The sequence below is a fragment of the Diplotaxodon limnothrissa genome, linkage group LG9 (assembly GCF_057381915.1).
Source record: "Diplotaxodon limnothrissa isolate DT_005_m linkage group LG9, D_limnothrissa_male_GT1.1, whole genome shotgun sequence".
Lineage (NCBI taxonomy): Eukaryota > Metazoa > Chordata > Actinopteri > Cichliformes > Cichlidae > Diplotaxodon > Diplotaxodon limnothrissa.
In genome coordinates, this window is record NC_140604.1 from 34099915 (window position 1) to 34121810 (window position 21896).

General features: G+C 41.9%; 1 protein-coding gene across 3 annotated transcripts; it reads right to left on the reverse strand.

The window, feature by feature from the left end:
- Positions 1–1258: 1258 nt before the first annotated feature.
- Positions 1259–14516, reverse strand: LOC146625990 (uncharacterized). 3 transcript variants are annotated; one of them, XM_085363111.1, is made up of 4 exons: positions 14433–14516; positions 9778–9873; positions 5940–7547; positions 1259–2072 (listed from the first exon to the last, which is right to left on the reverse strand). In XM_085363111.1, the coding sequence occupies exons 2-4, from the start codon at positions 9793–9795 to the stop codon at positions 1314–1316; spliced, it is 2385 nt and encodes a 794-aa protein (XP_085219237.1). In that variant the 5' UTR covers positions 9796–9873; positions 14433–14516; the 3' UTR covers positions 1259–1313. The 3 variants fall into 3 exon arrangements, with proteins under 3 accessions (XP_085219237.1, XP_085219236.1, XP_085219238.1); XM_085363110.1 differs by having other exon boundaries at positions 9778–9908; XM_085363112.1 differs by lacking the exon at positions 14433–14516 and adding an exon at positions 10130–10251.
- Positions 14517–21896: the final 7380 nt, after the last annotated feature.

Consider the following 21896-nt stretch of genomic DNA (forward strand, 5'->3'; position numbering starts at 1 on the left):
GCCGGACTCTGCTCTCCTTTCAGCAGCTGCAACGATGTTTCGGCCTTCAGAATGTGGAATTTTCTAGATATCTGCAACTGAGGCACTTTATAATTAATGACACCACTCTAATGATGGACCCTACTAGGTCTGCAGTGGTGGATGCTTTGTCCTCCCTGCAGTCTGGGAAGTCCATTAGCTCATTTAATAAAGTCCTTAACTCCGGTTCAGCCCCTTACTTCCTGGCTGTAAAACAGGCTCAGGAAAGACACCTAGGACATCTATAACTGTTTAAGACTGGCAGAAGATTTGGGTCTGTGCCTCCAAGATATCTGCCTGTAACTGGGCTCAATCGATTCAGTAAATAATTGCACATAACACCCGCTTTAAAAAGTAAAATCGATGTAAACTCTTCCCCATTGTGCTGGAAGTGTAATGTGGAGGAGGGACTTTATGCATCGTCTTTGGTCCTGTGTGAAAATTCAAAAGATTGGGTTTGATGTTGCTAAGGTGCTTTCAGATATTTTCAATTTCCCTGTTCCTTTGTATGTGCCTCTGAATTTTGCATTGCCTGAGCAAGGTTTTAGTTCCCATATTCTTTTTCTTTTGTCTCTATTACTATGAGAAAAATCCTAATACAAATAGAAAGAAAAATTGTTTGAATCTGAAATCATGGCTCAAAGTACTTGTTGTGAGACAAGTTCTTTATTTTGACACCAAACTGTTTAATAAGAACTTTACACATAATTCATCAAATATAACTAATGCTTTAACAGTATCAGGATTTTATAATACAAACTTCAAATCTACAGGAAAAACAGCGGCAGAACATGTGGATTAAAATGCATTAACTTAAAAAAAACCCAATAACAACATGTGGACTTCAAGCACAAAGTCATAGTAGTTATTGTTTGAAAACCGGTTGATAGATTTAGTTCATTTTGGAAGCTTTCAGAGCAACTGGTGTGAAATTATTTGAGGCTTTGAAAGAAAAGGATTTAAGAGCAGGGATTACCAAAGCAGAAGAATAAATATGAAAAACGATTAAAATGTAACTGAAGTAATACATAAAATGAATACATAGAAAAAGCAAGTAGTATTTGGAAAAGAGGAAGAAAATTAAAATGAAAAAGAACTGATGTATATATCCAAATGGGCAGTTTTGATACAATTTTGGTAAAACACATTCCTATAACTTCTATAATGTAGCAAAAGGTACAACTACTAAACACTACGGTTTCCTAAGGGAAGAAATATTAAAATGTATCAGGGATGAAAACTTAGAACATTAAAATTCCCTCAAGTGAAAATAAACTTCATGTACATATCTATACTTACAGCTTCATTAATTTAACATTCACTGCAGGTCCAGAAATCAGAGTTACCTCATCAGATCCAAGTGTGACATCAGCTGCACTCTTTACAGGAGACTCCAGCTGAACTCTGTGGAGCCTGATCTCAAGGTGTTTAAGTCTGACCCTGAAACCAGAAGAGGATCTTTCTGTCTCGTCAGATTCATTGTGATCCAGTGATTTCAGTCCTGCATGATCACGCTGATGTTTGCGCAGAGCAGATAATGAAGTGAATGATTTTGCACATTGGTAACAGTGAAACAGTTTATTTGCAGCGTGGGATCGTTTGTGTTTGGAGTATGAAGTGAAATTCTTGAAGCTCTTGTCACACTGGTCACAGCTAAATATCTCTTTCATGTGTGTACGTTCATGTTGGTTACGACTAGCTGAATATGAAAAGCTTCTGTCACAGTGTCTGCACTTGTATGGTGTCTCTCCTGTGTGGATTCGTTTATGCATTTTAAGGTCACTTGCAGTGAAGAAAGATGACCCACACTGGTCACAGACATGCTTTTTAACCCCACTATGGAAGAGTTCGTGTTTTTTTAAATCACTTAATGTGGTGAAGCCTCTCCCGCATTCTTTGCAGTAGTTCATTTTGTCTCCAGTGTGTCTGCGTTGATGTCGATTTAGACTCTGTCGATTACTGAAAGTATTTCCACAAAGGTCACAGCGAAACGCTTTCCCACCACCACAGTGACGACAGGGTTGAGAACTGGATCCATCTGTGCCGCTCTGCTTCTAAACAAAGACACAAACACAGTGTAAGTCGGGGAACTCCTTTAACATTTTTATCCTGAACGTTGCCTGAAATAAAGAGCATCTCTGCCAACATCCAGTTACATTTTACTGTTTACATTATAACACTCAACTTAACAGGCAAAAATGACTCTCCATTTTTCCATCTAGTTCATTTAATATACAAACAATCATATCTAAACAACAAGTTACATCATATTCTTCACAAGTACATATGAAAAGTTCCAATCCAATCGGTCTCACTCCCAATTTGAAGCAAAAATAATTGTTTTTAGTTAGTAAAGAACATAATAAGTCAGTAACACTGACCAGATTGTAGCAGTCATAAATTTGGAAGAAAGGGTAGACTGTGACTACAGAAAAGTAATTATTTAGTGTTTTTATGATCATGGAAGAAAAAAATAATAACTGAAACTAAAATCTGATGAACCTCACAACACTAACTTTAATTGCAGTAGAATAACTAACAAAACAAAGATCCAAGATGGCGCCGAGTATGGCAGCCTTGTCGCGAGCTCCCCCAAGCAACAGCTTTTTTCTGTGTTTAATTTTACTTTTCCTTCATTTTTTCGCGAGCAGCACATTTCTCCTTGTGTACGACCGACAAACCTTACTGGACATAAAAGACGGTCTTTTTTATAACTTCCCGGAGTTCAAGTTTTGCAACACGGACGCTCTGTTCGCAGACCCCCCATTCATCTCACCTGAGACGCCTTTGTTCTCTGGTCCTGGAGGCCGCAAACGCCGACGCAGAGGGAGAAGATCTGGCGTTCTGGTTAGACTGAGACGGCGCACTAACAGACCACCGTTACCCAGTTTATTACTGGCTAATGTGCAGTCTCTGGAGAACAAGCTGTGCGAGCTTCGGGCACAGATCTCATTCCAGCGAGAGATGCGGGACTGCTGCGTGATCTGCCTCACAGAAACCTGGCTATCGGACAAAGTACCGGACTCCGCAATACAACTACCGGGGTTCTCCGTGCACCGCGCGGACAGGTCACAGGATCTTACTGGGAAAAGCAGAGGCGGTGGTGTATGTTTCATGATCAACAACAGCTGGTGTGATTATGCGAACGTGCACCCGGTCAAATCCTTCTGCTCACCGGACCTGGAGTACCTGATGATTAAGTGCCGGCCATTCTGGCTACCGAGGGAATTTACAGCAGTGATTATTACGGCTGTTTACATTCCCCCACAAGCCGACACTGACCGAGCACTCAGGGAACTGTACAGCGCGATCAGCAGCGAGGAAACCGCACACCCAGAGGCAGCGTTTATCACAGCCGGAGACTTTAATAAGGGAAACCTGAAGAAAGTCTCACCCAAACTCCACCAACACATCCATTTTAACACTCGTGGAGACCGGCTACTCGACCACTGCTACACCTCTTTCCGGGATGTGTACAAAGCCCTCCCCCGCGCCCCATTCGGCCAATCAGATCACTGCTCCATCCTGCTCCTGCCCGCCTACAGGCAGAAGCTGAAACAGGAAGCTCCAACCCGGAGGGCGGTGCACTGTTGGACGGACCAATCGGAGTCTGCGCTGCGGGACTGTTTTGATCACGCGGACTGGGAAATGTTTCACGTGATGAATACACAGACTCAGTCTGCGGATTTATCAGGAAATGCGTGGAAGATGTCATCCCATCCAGAACAGTTAAATCCTTCCCAAATCAAAAACCCTGGATTAACGGAGATGTTCGCGCGGCATGGAACACCGCCTTTGCCTCCGCGAACACATCGGACTACAAACACGCACATTACCAACTCCGGAAGACGATCAAAGCAGCCAAACGTGAGTACAGGGACAGGGTGGAGCAACAGTTTGACAACCCGCGGAGTATGTGGCAGGGACTAAACACGATCACAGACTTTAGAGGGAAAACCAGCACACCGCAGACCACGGCCTCTCTGTGTGAGGATCTAAACGTATTCTACGCTAGATTCGACACAGCGAACACCATGAGACCGGACAGTGTGCGCACCGCGGATGACGTCAGTGCGCACACTGTGTCTGAGGAGGATGTGCGGAGGTGCTTCAGGAAGGTGAACGCACGCAAAGCTACTGGTCCGGACGGGATTCCCGGCCGCGTCCTCAAGTCATGCGCGGCTCAGCTGGCTGGAGTGTTCACGCACATCTTCAACCTTTCCCTTTCTCTGTCTGTAGTCCCAGCCTGCTTCAAAATGGCCACTGTCGTCCCTGTACCCAAATCCTCCACCATCTCCTCATTGAACGACTGGCGACCTGTAGCCCTGACCCCCATCGTAAGCAAATGCTTCGAGAAGCTGGTCAGGGACTTCATCTGCTCTGCACTACCCGACTCACTGGACCCTCTACAGTTCGCATACCGCCACAACAGGTCCACTGATGATGCCATAGCCCTGACACTACACACTGCCCTGTCACACCTGGAGAAGAGAGACACGTATGTGAGAATGCTGTTTGTAGATTACAGCTCAGCATTCAATACCATCGTTCCCTCGAAGCTGGACAGGAAACTGCAGGATCTAGGACTGAGCAGCTCCCTCTGCAGCTGGATCCTTAGCTTCCTGTCTGACAGACGCCAGGTGGTCAGACTGGGCAGCATCACCTCATCCCCCGTCACACTGAACACTGGTGCTCCACAGGGGTGTGTACTGAGCCCTCTCCTGTACTCACTCTACACCTACGACTGCACAGCCACTAACAGCTCCAACATCATTGTGAAGTTTGCGGACGACACTACAGTGGTGGGTCTTATCACCAACAGTGATGAGACAGCTTACAGGGAGGAGGTCAGCGCCCTGACCCACTGGTGTCAGGACGACCATCTCACCCTCAACGTCGCAAAGACAAAGGAGTTGATAGTGGACTTCCGGAGGTGCAGAGAAGTACACACCCCCATCACCATCAACGGCGCTGCTGTGGAGAGAGTGAGCAGCTTCCGGTTCCTTGGAGTACATCTGGCTGAGGATCTTACGTGGTCAGTACACACAAACAAAACAGTGAAGAAGGCGCAGCAGCGCCTCTTCTTTCTCAGGAGACTGAAAAGATTCGGCATGAGCCCCCGCATCCTCAGGACCTTCTATCACTGTGCCATTGAGAGCATCCTCACTGGATGCATCACCACCTGGTATGGCAACAGCACCGCCTACAACTGCAAAGCTCTCCAGCGAGTAGTGCGGTGCTCTGAACGGATAATTGGAGGTGAGCTTCCCTCCCTCCAAGACATCTACAGGAAGCGGTGCCTGAGGAAAGCGGGGAGGATCATCAAGGACTCCAGTCACCCCAGCCATAAACTGTTCAGACTGCTTCCATCAGGAAGGAGGTTCTGCAGCATCCGGTCCCGTACCAGCAGACTGAGAGACAGCTTCTTCCACCAGGCCATCAGACTGCTGAACACTTCATAGACACCTCAGCTTCACTACTGGAACTTTAACATTATGCACTCCATACTGTACAGTAATGCCACTGTTTTGCACATATTCAACTCTGTATATTTTATATATTTTATTTATTGTTTACTCTATTTAATTTGTAAAATATGTGTACACACACACACACACACGTAGAAAAATATTTAGTATACACATCCAGAAATGCATATACTATTATATATTGTACATATATTTATTAGTTTCAGATGTAGCCATTCTTGTATTTTGCTTGTTTACATTATTGTATTTTGCACAACTGTTGCTTGTGAAGCTCGCACACAAGAATTTCACTCACATGTACTGTACCAGTGTACCTGCACATGTGATGTGACAATAAAAGTGATTTGATTTGATTTGCTAAAACAAATTTAAAGAGCAGAGTTGTTCCAAACAGTCAGGCTTAAAATACAAGATAAAAATATAAATACATACCTCACAGTAACTGCACTTATAGAGTTTCCTTCTGGTGTGGATCTGCTGGTGCCCTTTCAGAGAATGTGGTCCTTTAAAAGTCTTCTCACACAGGTCACATTTATAAGGTCTCTCTTCAGTGTGAGTAAATGTGTGGTGATGTAACTGTGTGGCTGTTGTAAAGACTTTCTCACACTGATCACAGCAGTAAACATCCTTAATTCCAGAGTGGGTATCTTGATGACGTCGTAAGCTGCAACTGCGAGCAAACGTTTTACCACACTGATCACAGCTGTGTGCTTTAACTCCAGTGTGGATCAGTTGATGCATTTTTAAGCTTCTAGGATGGGCAAAAGATTTTCCACACAAGTCACAGTAGTGTGCTTTAAATCCACTGTGGACGAGTTTGTGTGTTTTTAAGCTTCCAGCATCGGTAAAAGATTTTCCACACAAGTTACATCTGTGTGCTTTAACTCCACTGTGGATGAGTTGGTGTATTCTTAAGGTTCCAGCCCGGGCAAAACACTTTCCACACTCATCACAGCTGTATGCTTTAACTCCACTGTGGATGACTTTGTGTTTTTTCAAGGTTCCAGCCTGGGCAAAAGACTTTCCACACAAGTCACAGCGGTATGCTTTAACTCCACTGTGGATGACTTTGTGTTTTTTCAAGGTTCCAGCCTGGGCAAAAGACTTTCCACACAAGTCACAGCTGTATGCTTTAACTCCACTGTGGATGACTTTGTGTTTTTTCAAGGTTCCAGCCTGGGCAAAAGACTTTCCACACTCATCACAGCGGTATGCTTTAACTCCACTGTGGATGACTTTGTGTTTTTTCAAGGTTCCAGCCTGGGCAAAAGACTTTCCACACTCATCACAGCGGTATGCTTTAACTCCACTGTGGATGACTTTGTGTTTTTTCAAGGTTCCAGCCTGGGCAAAAGACTTTCCACACAAGTCACAGCTGTATGCTTTAACTCCACTGTGGATGACTTTGTGTTTTTTCAAGGTTCCAGCATCGGTAAAAGATTTTCCACACAAGTCACATCTGTGTGCTTTAACTCCACTGTGGATGACTTTGTGTTTTTTCAAGGTTCCAGCCTGGGCAAAAGACTTTCCACACTCATCACAGCTGTATGCTTTAACTCCACTGTGGATGACTTTGTGTTTTTTCAAGGTTCCAGCATCGGTAAAAGATTTTCCACACAAGTCACATCTGTGTGCTTTAACTCCACTGTGGATGACTTTGTGTTTTTTCAAGGTTCCAGCCCGGGCAAAACACTTTCCACACTCATCACAGCTGTATGCTTTAACTCCACTGTGGATGACTTTGTGTTTTTTCAAGGTTCCAGCCTGGGCAAAAGACTTTCCACACAAGTCACAGCGGTATGCTTTAACTCCACTGTGGATGACTTTGTGTTTTTTCAAGGTTCCAGCCTGGGCAAAAGACTTTCCACACTCATCACAGCGGTATGCTTTAACTCCACTGTGGACGAGTTGGTGTGCTTTAAAGTTTCCAAGAACGGTAAAATACTTCCCACACTCATCACAGGTGTATTTTTTCTGCCCCTTTTTTCGGTGAGGTTTGTCGGCCTCCTGAGAGCGCTGACTTCTCGCTCCGTGTTGGTCCTGCAGTGACAGAGATACAAACAGAGGCAGTGATTAAAATGCAGTCGTGGAACAAACTGAAACTGACTCCATTAGTGGAATCAAAGACGTCAACAAACACGTTGTAGGTGTGTTACCACCACATTCTGGAGATAATATCACATTACAAAGAAGTGCTACAATGGGAGTTGTAAGGAAAATGACATAATAAAAGTAGTACTGATCACTGGAGAAAATGACTGTATGAAAAATTGTGAGTTAGCTGATGATATTGTGTGCTGATAAAAACTCTGCCATTGCCGGTCCCAAGGCCGTATGAGAAAGGAGGAGGGTTGGGCATGGGGTTAGCAACCCCGCCTTTTAAAACCTCGATTGCTACGGAAAGGGCAAACGAATCTCATCATCGATTGAACCAGGGCGAAGATGATCGGCAACCCTTGATGACAGCAGTGGAGGAAAGCCCTCAGGTCGTTACCTGCTCGATGGTCGATCAAATTTCGACCCAGAAGAAACTACCCGTTATGGAATATGGAATGTACAGACTCCGTTACAAACTGGTAAATTGGCCCAGCTTTAACATGAATACGACTCATACCTCCCACCATTCATGGGACCCCATTGATGAATGTAGTTTGGCGAAGTCGGTTCAGGACCAGGTGGACGAAGACCTGGCACCCTCCATGGAGCTTTTTCCAGTCGATATTGGACAAATCTGTGTTACCGAAGTCAAGACAATGATCTGAGTCCTCAAGAGTGGAAAGGCCCCTGGCTTGGATGAGGCCCTCCCCGAAATGTTGAAGCACGGTGGACCCCAGCTGGAATTCGCTCTTACATGACTCCTAAACGCCAGCTGGTCAACATCGTGTGTACCTGATGAGACCAAAGGCGTCATCAAACTTCCGAAGAAAGGCGATTTGGGAGAATGTAACAACTGGTGGGGCATCACGCTACTGTCAGTACCCGGGAAGTTGCTTTGCCTCGTTCTTTCGAATTGGGATTGATATACCTTTAGTAGTCCCACAAGGGGAAATTTCATGATGCGCAGTGGACGATGAGCAGGCTGGAGTGGCCGGTCCTGTGTCGAGCAAATCTTCACTCTCCGCACGATCATTGAACAAACATTGGAATACCAAAGGAAGAGTTCTATCAATTCCATCGATTTCAAGAAGGCTATCCTACGTCACTATGGAGTCCCCCAGCAGTTTGTATATGCCCTTCATGGTCTCTATGCCAACTCCCGCTGCTGCATCCAGACGGCTGATGGCTGAGAAGATTTCTTTGAGATGAATAGTGGCATGGTAAAGTGCTTTGGGTGCCTTGAAAAGCGCTATATAAATCCAATCCATTATTATTATTATTATTATTAATACTGGCATGCGTACTATCACCTTTCCTCTTCCTTTTATCAAGTGACTTCATCATGCGATGATCAGCTGACCAAGCTAGTATCGGTGTCCCCTGGAAAAAAGGGCGTAATCTCATCGACTTGGACTTTTTTCCAGGCAACATCACCCTGTTGGGCTCGGCTCAGTAAGACCTCCAAGAGTCAACTGCAGCTCTGCAGAGGGAGACCATGAAAGTAGGTTTAAGAATCAGTGCCAAGAAGACCAAGGTACTCCGAGTTGGCTATGCACATGCACACGTTCCTGTCATGATCAACCAACAACGTGCTGAAGAGGTGGAGAATTTCATGTATCTGGTCAGCATCATCTCAAATGACGGGATCTCTGATCAAGATGTCAACATCAAAGCAGAGAAGGCGGCCGGTGTTCTCTGATGTCTCCAACCTATTTGGAAATTGACCTCCCTGAATGCTAGGCTCAAGATCAAACTATTTAACTCTATCATCTTCCGACTGGCACTCAACAAATGCGATCACTCGAAGCCTGAATATGCTTCAACAACGTGGTCTGCGGTGAATCATGAGAATTTCCTATTGGGACCAGAAGATGAACGAAGAGGTCTCACAAAGAGCAGGCACCCACCCTCTAGCTGATGTTGTTGGTGAAAGGCGCTTCCACTTTGGGGGCCTTATTCATCGTCTACCGCCTTATTGCTCGGCCTAAGTGCTAAGTAAGCAAGTGCTGATAAAATATGGTCTTTGTATTTTCTTGTAACTTCTAAGGTTTTTGTTTGTGAATGTAGATTCTGTGTGTATAGAGGAGCCCAGGATGGAAAAGATAAAGCTGCTGTTAACAACCAGCTGTGCACACAACTTCAGCAACAGTGTAACTGTGATCATTTTTCTCACCTTTTGTGTTGAAGTCATTGTTTCCTCTCTAGTGGCTGAGCTGAATCCAAAGGGCTGAAATTGTTCCTCTGCTTCTCCACCAGACTTGTTATTTAGCTGGGACATAAAATGTATAGATATGTAATTTATCCCTGAAAAATAGAAGCAGAGCAAATAAACAGTACACTGCTCAGTGACAACAATAATTATGAAGCTTTAAGGTGAAACCCCAGAAATAACTATCCTACTTTTCGGGAATAAGATGCATTAAGCGAAACAAAACAGACTAGTTTATCCCAAGGACAAAACTTTCAATGGGAGCATGATCAGTTACTGAAATATTACCAATGGAGGACCCGACAATTTGACTCACCAGAGAGCGAGACACCAGAAAGTAAAGTGAGGATGGGAAAAGAAAGTATAGTCTCTTTCTTGAGGATACAGAAGTCTTCGTATATCCGCCAGGCTCAGCTCCTCTGACACAACGTCCAAAGCAGCATCTACAGGGTGCTTATTTGGTCTAAGACGAGAGGATTAATCAAAAAACACATCCCTGACCTGGTTAAAATCCCCACCAATTACAATATTTATATTTCCAATATTCCGCACTGTGCTACACACTTCATGAAAAAATTGTGGTTGAGGAGAATTGGGGGCATATATGTTGACCAATGTCACTTTCTGCCCCTGTAGACATGCATCCAAGACCACCCATCTACTCTCCAGATCCGTATAATGATTGAGTACTTGAAAATCCAAATTTCTTCTAATCAATATAACCACGCCTCTTTTCCTACTGGAAAATGCACTAAGGTAAACTTGGGACACCCAGTCTCTTTTCAACTTTAATGATTCCACCTCATCAAGATGTATCTCTTGAATCAAAGCTATGTCTGTCTTTTACAGTTTCAAATATGTGAGGATTTTAATAGCATTATGACACTCCACGACACTATTTTACATAATTCCATGAAACCACGTGAGCCAAAGTATTTTTGGTGTTCCAAAAGAATTCCAGTTGATTGGTTCAGCAGCCCGTCACTATCACATCAACTGCACATTTGAGCTGTTATGATGTCGGGGCAGCATGGGTGCAAGCATCTTTTTCTGCTGATGCCCACGATGCCACTCTGTGGTATGGCCCATGTCTCCCGTATCAAAAACCACCATTGCACCACAGTAAATGCTGCGCATCATGTTGTCAGCTTTAATAATAATAATAATAATAATAATAATAATAATGGATTGCATTTATATAGCGCATTTCGGGACCCCTCAAAGCACTTTACAATACCACTATTCATTTACTCCCACATTCATACACTGGTGAAGGCGAGCTACAGTTGTAGCCACAGCTGCCCTGGGGCAGACTGACTGGCTTTACTGTATCTTAGCCAGTGAAACTGGTCAAGCCACTCTCTTTGAATTGTATACACTTGCCCCACTTTTACTGTCAGCGGGCTCTGGCTCGGAGTCGATCATATGTGGCTCATTATCTAATGCTGTCTCCGAAACAGTGTTAAACATAACCTCAGAGGTTGATGGCTCACTGTCAGAGCACTGGCTATGAATTTCGGATGGATCAGGCCTCAACTTCATGACAAATTTATTAATCTTTCTTAAAAGATTTTCTCATTACCCACAGCTACATCTACTTCTATCAGGCCTAGGCCACTCACCTCCCTCTCTCCGCCTGCACCTACAGGAATATCTGGAACACAGTCAATAAAAGAGGTCCCACCCTTGACTATCTCTGATTGGTTTAGACCATGATATGGGCATAATGTGTGTCTGTTGTTAACCACACAGAGACTTTCAGACTGGGTTTTTTTTTTTTTCTTGAACGGCTAATCGCACCAGCGTGACGCAAGATTTTTTTTGGTTGCACCATTGAGAAATTAGGTCACGACCTCCAGTGCCCTATTCTAAGGATATTATGTGTTTCCTCAGGGATTAATAATTACATTTATTTAAGTTATATCTATTTTCAATGGTGAGCATTTTCAGCAGTCATACATATATGTGAATATGTCACACAACACATTACTTGTCAAAAAACTGTGTGTGTTAACTGTGTGTGAAGACCAGTGTTGGGAAGGTTACTCTTAAAATGTATTCCGTTACGTTACTCAATGACAGTAACATATTCTGAATACTTTGGATTGCTTAATATATTATCATGCTTTTTACAACTATGTGAATGTCCTATTGCTGTGTGATTTATTACTGTTACTGAAGGTCCGCGGCTCCGAACTGTAGTAAAGGGACCTCTGGCTAATACGTCGGGTTCGTGTCGGGCTCGTAGCCGAAAAATAGCTTTACTTTGTTGTGTGGGTCAACTTTTCTTGCGAGAGACAGAGAGAGGCGTTGAAAGGCTGCTCCAATGGAACTTATTGTTTTCGGAGGAAAACACGAACACAGCGTACAGTCGAGTCTTAATAGCTTACTTACAACTGGGCTCATCAGACTCTCTTTTTGGCTGCAGTGGTTATTATTATATTTACATGCTTCCAGCTCCCGTTTCTGCTCGATGACAGCTTGTACTTTATGACTTTCCTTTTTCTCCCTCCTCTTGCTCACAGACCCATAACGTGTATGGCAGTCCATTCTCCCTGCAGCACGGACTACACTGCCTATGATGCTACATTCTTTGCCTCTGCCTGTAGCATTCTGCCTATTAGCTTAGCATAACAACAACAAAAAGGCGCTCTCTCACCCAGGAAACACACAGTCGCAGAGAGAGCGTCGCCCTGTAACCATGGCAACCGTAACGCTGCCGCCTGGAACAACAGAACAAACAAAACCCAAACAGGCCTGACCCGCGACAATATGAAACAGGAAAATACCGCCGTGTAATCCATTTATTTCAACAAAGTAACTGTATTCTAAATACCACCTTTTTAAACGGTAACTGTAATGGAATACAGTTACTAATATTTTGTATTTTAAATACATAACGGCTGTACATGTATTCCGTTACTCCCCAACACTGCTGAAGACACATTTGATATTTCTCCTAGTATTTAGGTATGAACACAAAGGCAATAGGCAGATAGCAAAGATGAAAATCCGCTCAAGGAGACTTCAAAGTTACGTAGATTATACTGTAGAAATATGAACAGGTAGAAACGGGTAAAGTGATCGTTTTTTATCGGATTCGGTCGTGGAAGAGATTGTTCAAGCCATGTTTCCGAAGTAACAAAGAGCTGACGGATGGCCTGGATTGCAGCCATTCGAAGACCAAATATAACGTCCCAGAACACTCCAAGCATTTCCACAAAGGTAAGTCTTCTGTTGTAGTTATTACGTAATTTATCATAACATAATTGTTGATGTAGGTTACAAATAAGTCTTCATTTGAATTGAATTTGTTGCGCTATGCTACTTTGTTCACTGTAGCTTTGCGGGCTAATGTTTGTTGTGTTTTGTAGGAAAACCAGCCTACAAAATGCAGGAATGTGATCCAGACTGGCGCCCTCTATCAACCTGGGTCAGACCGAGTTTAAATCTGCTACCATAGCCAGATTTGATCGGTTAAGAGAGAGAGCGATATCAAAACAGCCATGAAAAGTCCTGCATATATGTGCCCAAGTGTTGTACTGAAGCAAGCAAGTGATGAATAACTGTTTTCCAGTAAGTTGTTTTGCAATGTTGTTGTTTTTTTTGTTGCATTGTTGATTTGTTTTTCACCGAAGCAGCTAATAAAGCACCATTGAATACAATTTTGCCTCTTTCTTATAAGATTCTATAATAGAATGAAACAATAATGCCAGTTATAAACAAAGATAATAACTGAATGAATTACGATTAAATTTTATTTCTATTAGATCTGAAAATGTTGTGTAACACTACAACCTGAAACAACAATTAGATTGCGTTGGCCTGTACAGGAGATAAAGGACAAAAATGTAACAACAGCTGTGAAATGGAATAGTCCAAATCACCAAAGTAAACTGGACCTGGGCTTGTTGCAGGGATCTGAAGTCACTAAACATTTTGTGAGTGTATGCACTCACACTTAGGACCATATAATAATAAATATGTGCGTGATGAAAGCTGGGCAGCACGCTAACGTCCTTACTCCACTCTGTATGCTTATATGGGTCTGACCCTTTCACTCCTTTGATTTTTCCTCGTTCTTTGTTTTGCCTTTTCGTCAAGTCTGCCTTTGTACGGACCTGCCGTGTTCTCCGTCGTGTTGTAGATGACTGATTTTGGGGCAAATAAAATCCAAGTAGACATTAAAACCGCAGAATTAATGATTACCGGTGCTGGAAATGCAATACCACTCGTAACTACAATGCAATGCACGAAAGTCACGTGGTCTGTCAATCTCTATTCACTCAGCTTTCGCTGTGAGTTCTATGCTAGCTGAGCGTTAGCATGCCGTCTGTGCAAATGCTTGCAAAGAGCTAAAGTTGTGTTAGCAGCGTTATGTGTTGTTTCTATCCTGGAGGACGTTTCCCGTCTACCATCGCGCTCTAGTTCTTTAGTTCAATAACAACTAGTAATGCCAATGTCCACGCTGTAGACTGCGCCACCATTTTTCAACACACGAACTGAAAACAGCTGAATACAGCGCGAGTGTAAGAAAAGACAGGGGGTAGACGGGCAGACTAACAATTCCAAGGAATTAGACTAAATGATCTCAGTTTCCATCCCTACTAAACACTTACCTTTAGATGAGCCCACAAACAGAGAGAACCTCCGTGATGGAGCCGAAGTCAGCAGACTGACACAACTATCGATAAAAACAATGCTAGTGGGATAGCCTTACTCTTCTTCTTAGTCTTCTTTTAAGTGTAATGGCATTTTGCAAAAGTGCATTACCGCCACCTACTGGACTGGAATGTGGATCAGGAACTGGAAAAAAACGCATCCATTCTAATCACAAATTTCAACAGCTGACCACAGACCTGAGACAGTTTTTCTGGCTGTTTTTCTAATGTAAAATATCTTTAGCTTCTCAAAATTTGCCATTAACGTCTTCCTCTCCTGGACAGTGCATGCTTAACAGATTCAATTTCTTTGCAGTAAGCACTAAGGGTAGGTTTTGATTATCGATTTATCGATTGAAATCGATTCTTGCTTGGATAATGTCATATCGATTCATTAAAATCCTGAATTGATTTTTTAAATATAAATTTATTTTGCCCGAAAAGCCAGAATCTCAGTTTAAACCTCACAAAATTTCAACAACCACCAAACAGCTAAAACAGTAAATGAGAGCAGGAACACGGATTCTGCACAAAGACGTAAACATAAAGCGCGGACCCGCCGATGCATCAGAATCAGTAAAATGTCCCCTTTCTCACATGGACACGGACCCGCCGTCGGGGCTGAAGCCGACAGATCGCTGACCTCTAGTTAGCACACATTGCCGTTTGGTACTTGTCTGTTTCTTCTCTCTGGTACCTACCCACCCTCTTCCAGTGACCATATTTCTGAATGTTTTATGAATGCTGATATTCCAGTTATCCTGCCACATTCTTGGGACTCTGTATAATTATAATACTTAACTTCAGCTTTGTTTAATGTATCTGCAAATCAAGAGATTATGATTTGAATGACTGTCTTGCCAATACATCTATATCCTCATCCTCATTCCTTCAGGTTGGTAATTACATGCAATATGTTTCTAATTATTCAAATCACATATCTGTTGCTGTCTACATAGAGAGAAAGTCATACTTAAAAGAAATTCCTTAACTAATTAACTATTACATTTGCACTCAGTAACCTTCCTGTTCTATAGATTTATAACCAGAATACAACCAACTGGGGAGCAGGTTGACTCTTGAGTTGTTCTAAATGACAAATATTCTTTCAGACTGATGGAAGCATAGTAGGAGCTAGTGTGCATTTATAAATGCCACTGTATCGATACAATTTCTAGAGCAACCTCAACCTCCAAGCAGTTGTAGCTACCTCCATGGCCATATAATACTCGGCAACAGTGGCCAACCTGTAGTTGCCAAAACAGTTAGCAATTTGTAGCAGTGCTGCACACCGAAGGCAACCACAGAGTCAGGGAAACTGATGGAGCTGTTTATGTTAGAACAATCACACACAAGACTTAGACTTAGAGATTTTGTGAGGCATACAGCAACATGCGCCAAACCCAGAAAAACATCTCTGGATTAAAAAAAGTGCAATTTGAAATGTTTAGGACCTACTTAGCAGAAAGCAAGTGCATCTTACCTAAGAGTGTATATAAATATGCAATTTTGAGCAATTCTCCTACACGACTCTCAACAGGAGGGATGCATCTATGATAAACAACACATTTAACACCTATGGATTTATTAACTACTAAAAAAATGTGCTAGATGTGAAATGTACATAAAGAACAACCCTCAGAGTCAGGACAGACCCAAAAGGGGAACGATACCCCGATCAAAAGAACCGTTCAAACATTTAAACATGGATTTTTGTAAAAAGTACACATAAATGGGGGTCTATTTATGAATCAGGTCATCTAACACCTAACAAAACATCTGGGAATAAATGTGAAACGCAGCTGTTCTTATAACCTACAATCAGCAGGCATAGTAGAAAGACACAATTGAAAGGTACAAATGTGCATGACACCAATTCAAACGTGGTGCAGATGTGTGTCACAGGTTGATCTGGCTGTAGGCTGTGGCACTTGGCCAGAGGTGGCGCTGGTTGACCCGACTCCATGTTAGTGCACAAAGTAAACTGCTCGCTTTAGTTGTGAAGCAAAAACGCTGAAACCGGAGAAATAAACCGTGCGAGGGGAACGATAACGACGACAAGAGTCTCCCGATCGTTTACTCTTGCTGTCCTGTGAACAACATCGGCGTGGTGTTACTTGTTTGCTGTTTTCGCGATCGCGTCGCGCATGAGGATATCACCAGGTAAACTCGCCACATTTTTAAACATTTTGTTGTTCAACAGCATCAAGACTGACGGAGTGTGTTTGAGACAACCTCACAAGTGTCACAGATGACACATTTGCCGTTTTTTTGCTGGTTTGTCGGTAGCAGCTCCTGAAACGCAAGACTGCCACACATCTGTCCGACCAACGCCAGTTGATCTAAACACCAGTAGATCTGGAACACCGGCAAGACAATAAGCTTGAAAATGGTTTATCTTTTCATTCTTTCCCAACCTGGAAGCAACATGACGCAGCTCGTGTATCGATGTTACCAAACGAAGGCGTCCAGCCTGGATAGCAGCTGTGAGACGAGCTCCAGTTCTCTTCCATCTCCAAATATCTGTTGATGCTCCAGACATTTTCATTCCGGTAAGTTCTAAATATCTTCACTCTTTATAGCCTATTAGTTTTATTTTCGATGCGCTCTGAGCTCATAGCAAATTAGAACAAACATCCTACTGAGTGATTTTGCAGAACTACCTTCTATTTATAGAGTTGCTAATTATTTGGCATTATTGCAGCAAACCAGACGATGAAATGGATGAAACATCGTGACTGAGTTCCAGCGCTACACAAGGGACATGCTTCAAACATACCACCATGCCAATCAGATTACTTCTTCCATGTGAGGGTGAAGAGGTGACCCTTCTGGATAAGATGGTGAAGGTTTGCTGCGTTTGGTGAACAGTGTGATAATAAAACCAGGGAAAAATGAAACCTGCTCCTGTTAAATACTCTTAAGTCTTTTGCTGTATAAGTAGCTGTATTTTTTCAAAAGATACAGTAAATAAAGTAATGTTAGTAGTGGGTGATATCATGTAAACACATGATTTTATGTAAACATTTTGTCATATGTAAACTATAAATGACATCATCATTGTAACTGATGTGATGTTCTATAAGGTGGTTTTAATTTAATAAAAAAAGAGGCAAAAATTAGTTTGTTTCTTTATTCAACTTTTGAACAGTGGGACTCAGTCAGTACATATTCAGTAAATGCAAATTATTTACACGGCAGTGCACTACAGGCATAAATCTAGACCCCTAGATAAAACATTATGGGTCATTCCCACAACCCACAGCTTTACTGTGTTCTCTAAAAAGAGTCGGAATTCCCATCACTAGTAGGTGCGCAAATACTTTTCAACCGTGGATGTAGTGACCGCGGTAATGAGGCTGTAGAGGTTTGGTGCAGGCAGAAAAAAATACTGCAGGGCTGCTGAAAAGACTTTTCTGCTCCAACTTCTCCCAGCATGCTGAGCTAATGATTAGTTGGTGTTTTTCTCCAAACACTCTCTCACTCTTCTCTCAACGTGTTCACAATAAACTGTGACCAGACACCGAGGAGAGCAGCAGAAGACCTCATTCAGGAGCTAAACTCAACATGAACTGAACTCACAGTAAAGTTAGCTCGGTGCTTACCTTTAGATGAGCCCACAAACCGAGAGAAACTCCGCGATGAAGCTGCAACTCTTTCCAAACACAGGAAACAGATCAGGGAGCAGAGACCCACGTGGTTCACGCTGATCTCAGCTACGATCCAGGAGACAAGGGTGGGCAGATCGATGCAGATATCGATCAGGACGTTGGTAGTGGTTTATGATCGATACTTTAGTTTGTTTCTCTCCTCTAAGTTCACTACTTTACTCCCGTTTCATGAAAAAGCAGCTCTCTCTGCTCGACTCCTCTCCTGCACACACTCTTTGCTCCGCCCCCTTCTTCCTGATTTGCTTTGATTCATTGCTGTGCGGTCACGTGACTCAGAAGCTACATTTGGGGGGTGTCCAAATTCATGAGCCGCGTCCTCTTTTTTTTTTTTTAATAAACTTTATTAAGAAACAGTATACAGAACATGTATACAACCAGAACAAAATTAATATATGCCAGGGGGTGTGATACAAAGAATTACAAACATTCAAATAATTTGTAATTACTACAAATAGTAATAGTTTTCATAGCCTTTTTGTTGAGTGATCCACTAATCAATTTTATGTAACATAAAACATCATTAATATTTAAAATTAGGTTTTTTGTTACTGTATTTGCATTTGTGAAAATAAAATTTAGCTAAGATAACTAACAAGTTTATTATAAAGTAAACATCTTCTTTTTTTGCCTTCGAAAGAAACAAAATACAAGATTTTCCCATTTCACAGTAAAGTCTTTATAGAGATGTCCAGCAATGAATCTACTGAAGTCTTTCCAAAATGTTCTAGCGTATGAACAGATCCAGAAAAGGTGCTGCACAGTCTCAGGATGGCTTCCACAAAATCCACAGTTCACATTTATGTCCCTTTTGAACTTTGTCACGTAATGATTAGCAGGATAAAATTTATGCAGTATTTTAAAGGAGACTTCCTTCACTTTATTCGTTACCAGTTACTTGTTAGGAATTGTCCATACTCTTTTCCAGTTAATGTCACTGACAAAGAAATTCCAATAAGAGACCACATGTGGAATAGTTAGAGATTCTGTCTGGAACAAAGCACGGATATTCTTATTACTTTTACTACGGTTTGTTAGACAGATTCTTCCTATGTGTGAATCTAAAGGGTTGGGGAGAGAAACAGATGATATGCAAGGTTGAATACCTTTAAACAGCATTATAATACCCGTAGGTATTGCATCAAATAATATGGCATATTCTTTGGGTGTGGCTGGAAATTTATAGGTGTTTAAGAATTCTGAATAGGACATAAGCTGCCCATTAGGATTAAACAGCTGATTCACTAAAACAATCCGTTTCTCAACCCACCTAGAAAAAAAAAAGATTTATTTTTATACACTATGTTCCTATTATTCCAAATTGAATACGTATGGGGTGTAAAGTTGTGTTTATATGTAAGGGACCAAGCTAATAGAACTTGTTTGTGAAGCATCGAAAGGTTTTCTGGAAGCTTATCTATATTATAATCACAACCTAAGATAACTTAGACCACCAAACTTCCAAATGGATACCGGATTTTTAAGAAAATGTTTAGCCCAATTAATCTTAAATGTATTGTTTAGAGTAGTAAAATCCAAAACATTGAGACCACCGTGTTCATAGTCATTCATCAATACACTTTTTCTGATGTAATGTAATGTGTCCTGTTTTTCCAGAGCAAGTTGAAGAGCATTCGGTCGATATCCTTACAAGTTTTGCCGTCCACATGCAGAGAAATTGCTGCATAAGTCAGTCGACACAGACCTTCTGCTTTTGAGAGCAATACCCTTCCTCTTAAACTTAAATCTCTCTGCAACCATTGATTTAATTTGGTTTGAGATTTTTTAATAATTGGGGGACAATTTAGTAAAATCCTGTCTTTTGGATCTTTGCAGATAATCAGATCTAAATATGTTGCTTCATTTTTAACTGTTATATTACAAATACTCTGAACATTACACTCTTTGACAGGTAATAATTGACATTTATTTAAGTTTAGGACCAATCCAGACCCTTTTGAGAAATCCTCTATTACGTGTAAAGCAATTGGCACTTGGCTGGCATTTTTAAGAAAAATTGTGGTATCAGGCTATGACAGCGTTGATGGAGTTTTTAAATTGTGTTGATCGGCCACGTAAAACCAGAGTTATGTTAAAAATATATGAAATATTTGGTTTTCTTCCTGAATACTATCATTGTTTATATTTACTGCGGGAAGAAACGGTAAAAACTGTGTTTCATAAGGAAAATGCCATAAAGCACTTTCCACCTGTGAGCGAAGACAACACCAAAAAACCCCACCCTTTCCTAATGGTCAAAAAATGTACCATGTCGACCAATCAAAAGATTCCAGATAGCAAGACGACATTGAATCGATGTTGATTTTTCATCCAATCCGTCGTTATGGTCAGGGTTGAAATGTCACTGTTGTAACAACATTGAAATACTGTGGTAAACCCATGGTCTTACTATAGGGACGTTGAAATGATGTTGATTTACCGTTGTTTTTTTGTCATTGATATTTGATCTATTTGTAGTTGACCAGGTGACAACAACAACGTCGAGAAAACGTCTATTTATAGTTGACCATCATTCCGCGCCGGACACCATCAAAAAGCCATCGATTTCTAGTAGTGCATTAAATTGCATTGCAACTGAGCGGGTATAAAGTACCGGAGAAAGTGGATTTATTGTTCTTTTGTTATCAATGACTTTGGTCTAGTTCACCAGCTTTGAAAAATCGTGTCGACCTGCAATTTATGTATAGTTGAGCGGGAAATTAAAGCAGCGATCACTTGGACTATTCCGCAGCACCCCTCTCACAGTGGTACATCCCTCCAGGTAACCATTGTCTTGTACAGTAGAGCGGGACATTAGATTTACTCTCAGCGGAATTGACCGGAGAAGGCATCAGTTCATGCACTGCACTGGCCTGCACCACGATTAGTATAAGGTAAGAATGAATGAATTTTCTTCTATTTGTTATTTCCACAGTTGCATTTGAATAACAGTAAAAAACTCGTTAATGTACAGTTTCTGACAAAATGTGGGAGCCCGAAATTGTGTCCACTTTTCATCTTACAACTCAGCTGGAGTTTCATACTTTTCTGTTATATTCTGTTACAAAGCTAGCCTAACGCTTCGAGGGTTCCTTTGTTAGCCTTGCCGTCGCCTCGGCCACCATTGACCCAGACTGTCGCTCTGTCTTTGCCTTTTTGCATAGTACTAAAAAAAAACATAGTGTAAATCTGTGATATATGATTGGTAAATGTAAAGGTAACTGTATAAATGTGTTCAATGACTTTGTTACTTTTGATGATTGGAGAGCACCCGCTTCAATTCGCACACGAAAACTTTAGACTCAGTTCGAATGCTCACGCAGCATGTCCACGTGACTTTACGTTGCACGCTCACCTTTACGTTGCACGCTCACCTTTACGTTGCACGCGTACATGACTTTCCGTTTGTGCCTTGAATAATGAATAAGGCTACGTCCACACGTACCAGGGTATTTTTGAAAACACAGATTTTTCTATGCGTTTACACCTTTCGTCCACACGTAAACCTCGTTTTCGTTCGCTGAAAACGGAGATTTTAAAAAACGCCTGCCAGGGTGGATATTTTCGAAAACTCAAGTTTTTGCATTTACGTGTGGATGAGGAAAACTGAGAAAACGCAGCGTCAAAGGTGTGCGCCTATTTTGACGTCACACTGTGCACGTTTTTCTTTCGGTGCAATGAATTTCTACAATGGCGGACTTAGACAAACTTATACTTGAATGCAGAATGTTAAGCCATCACTTATGGATATATT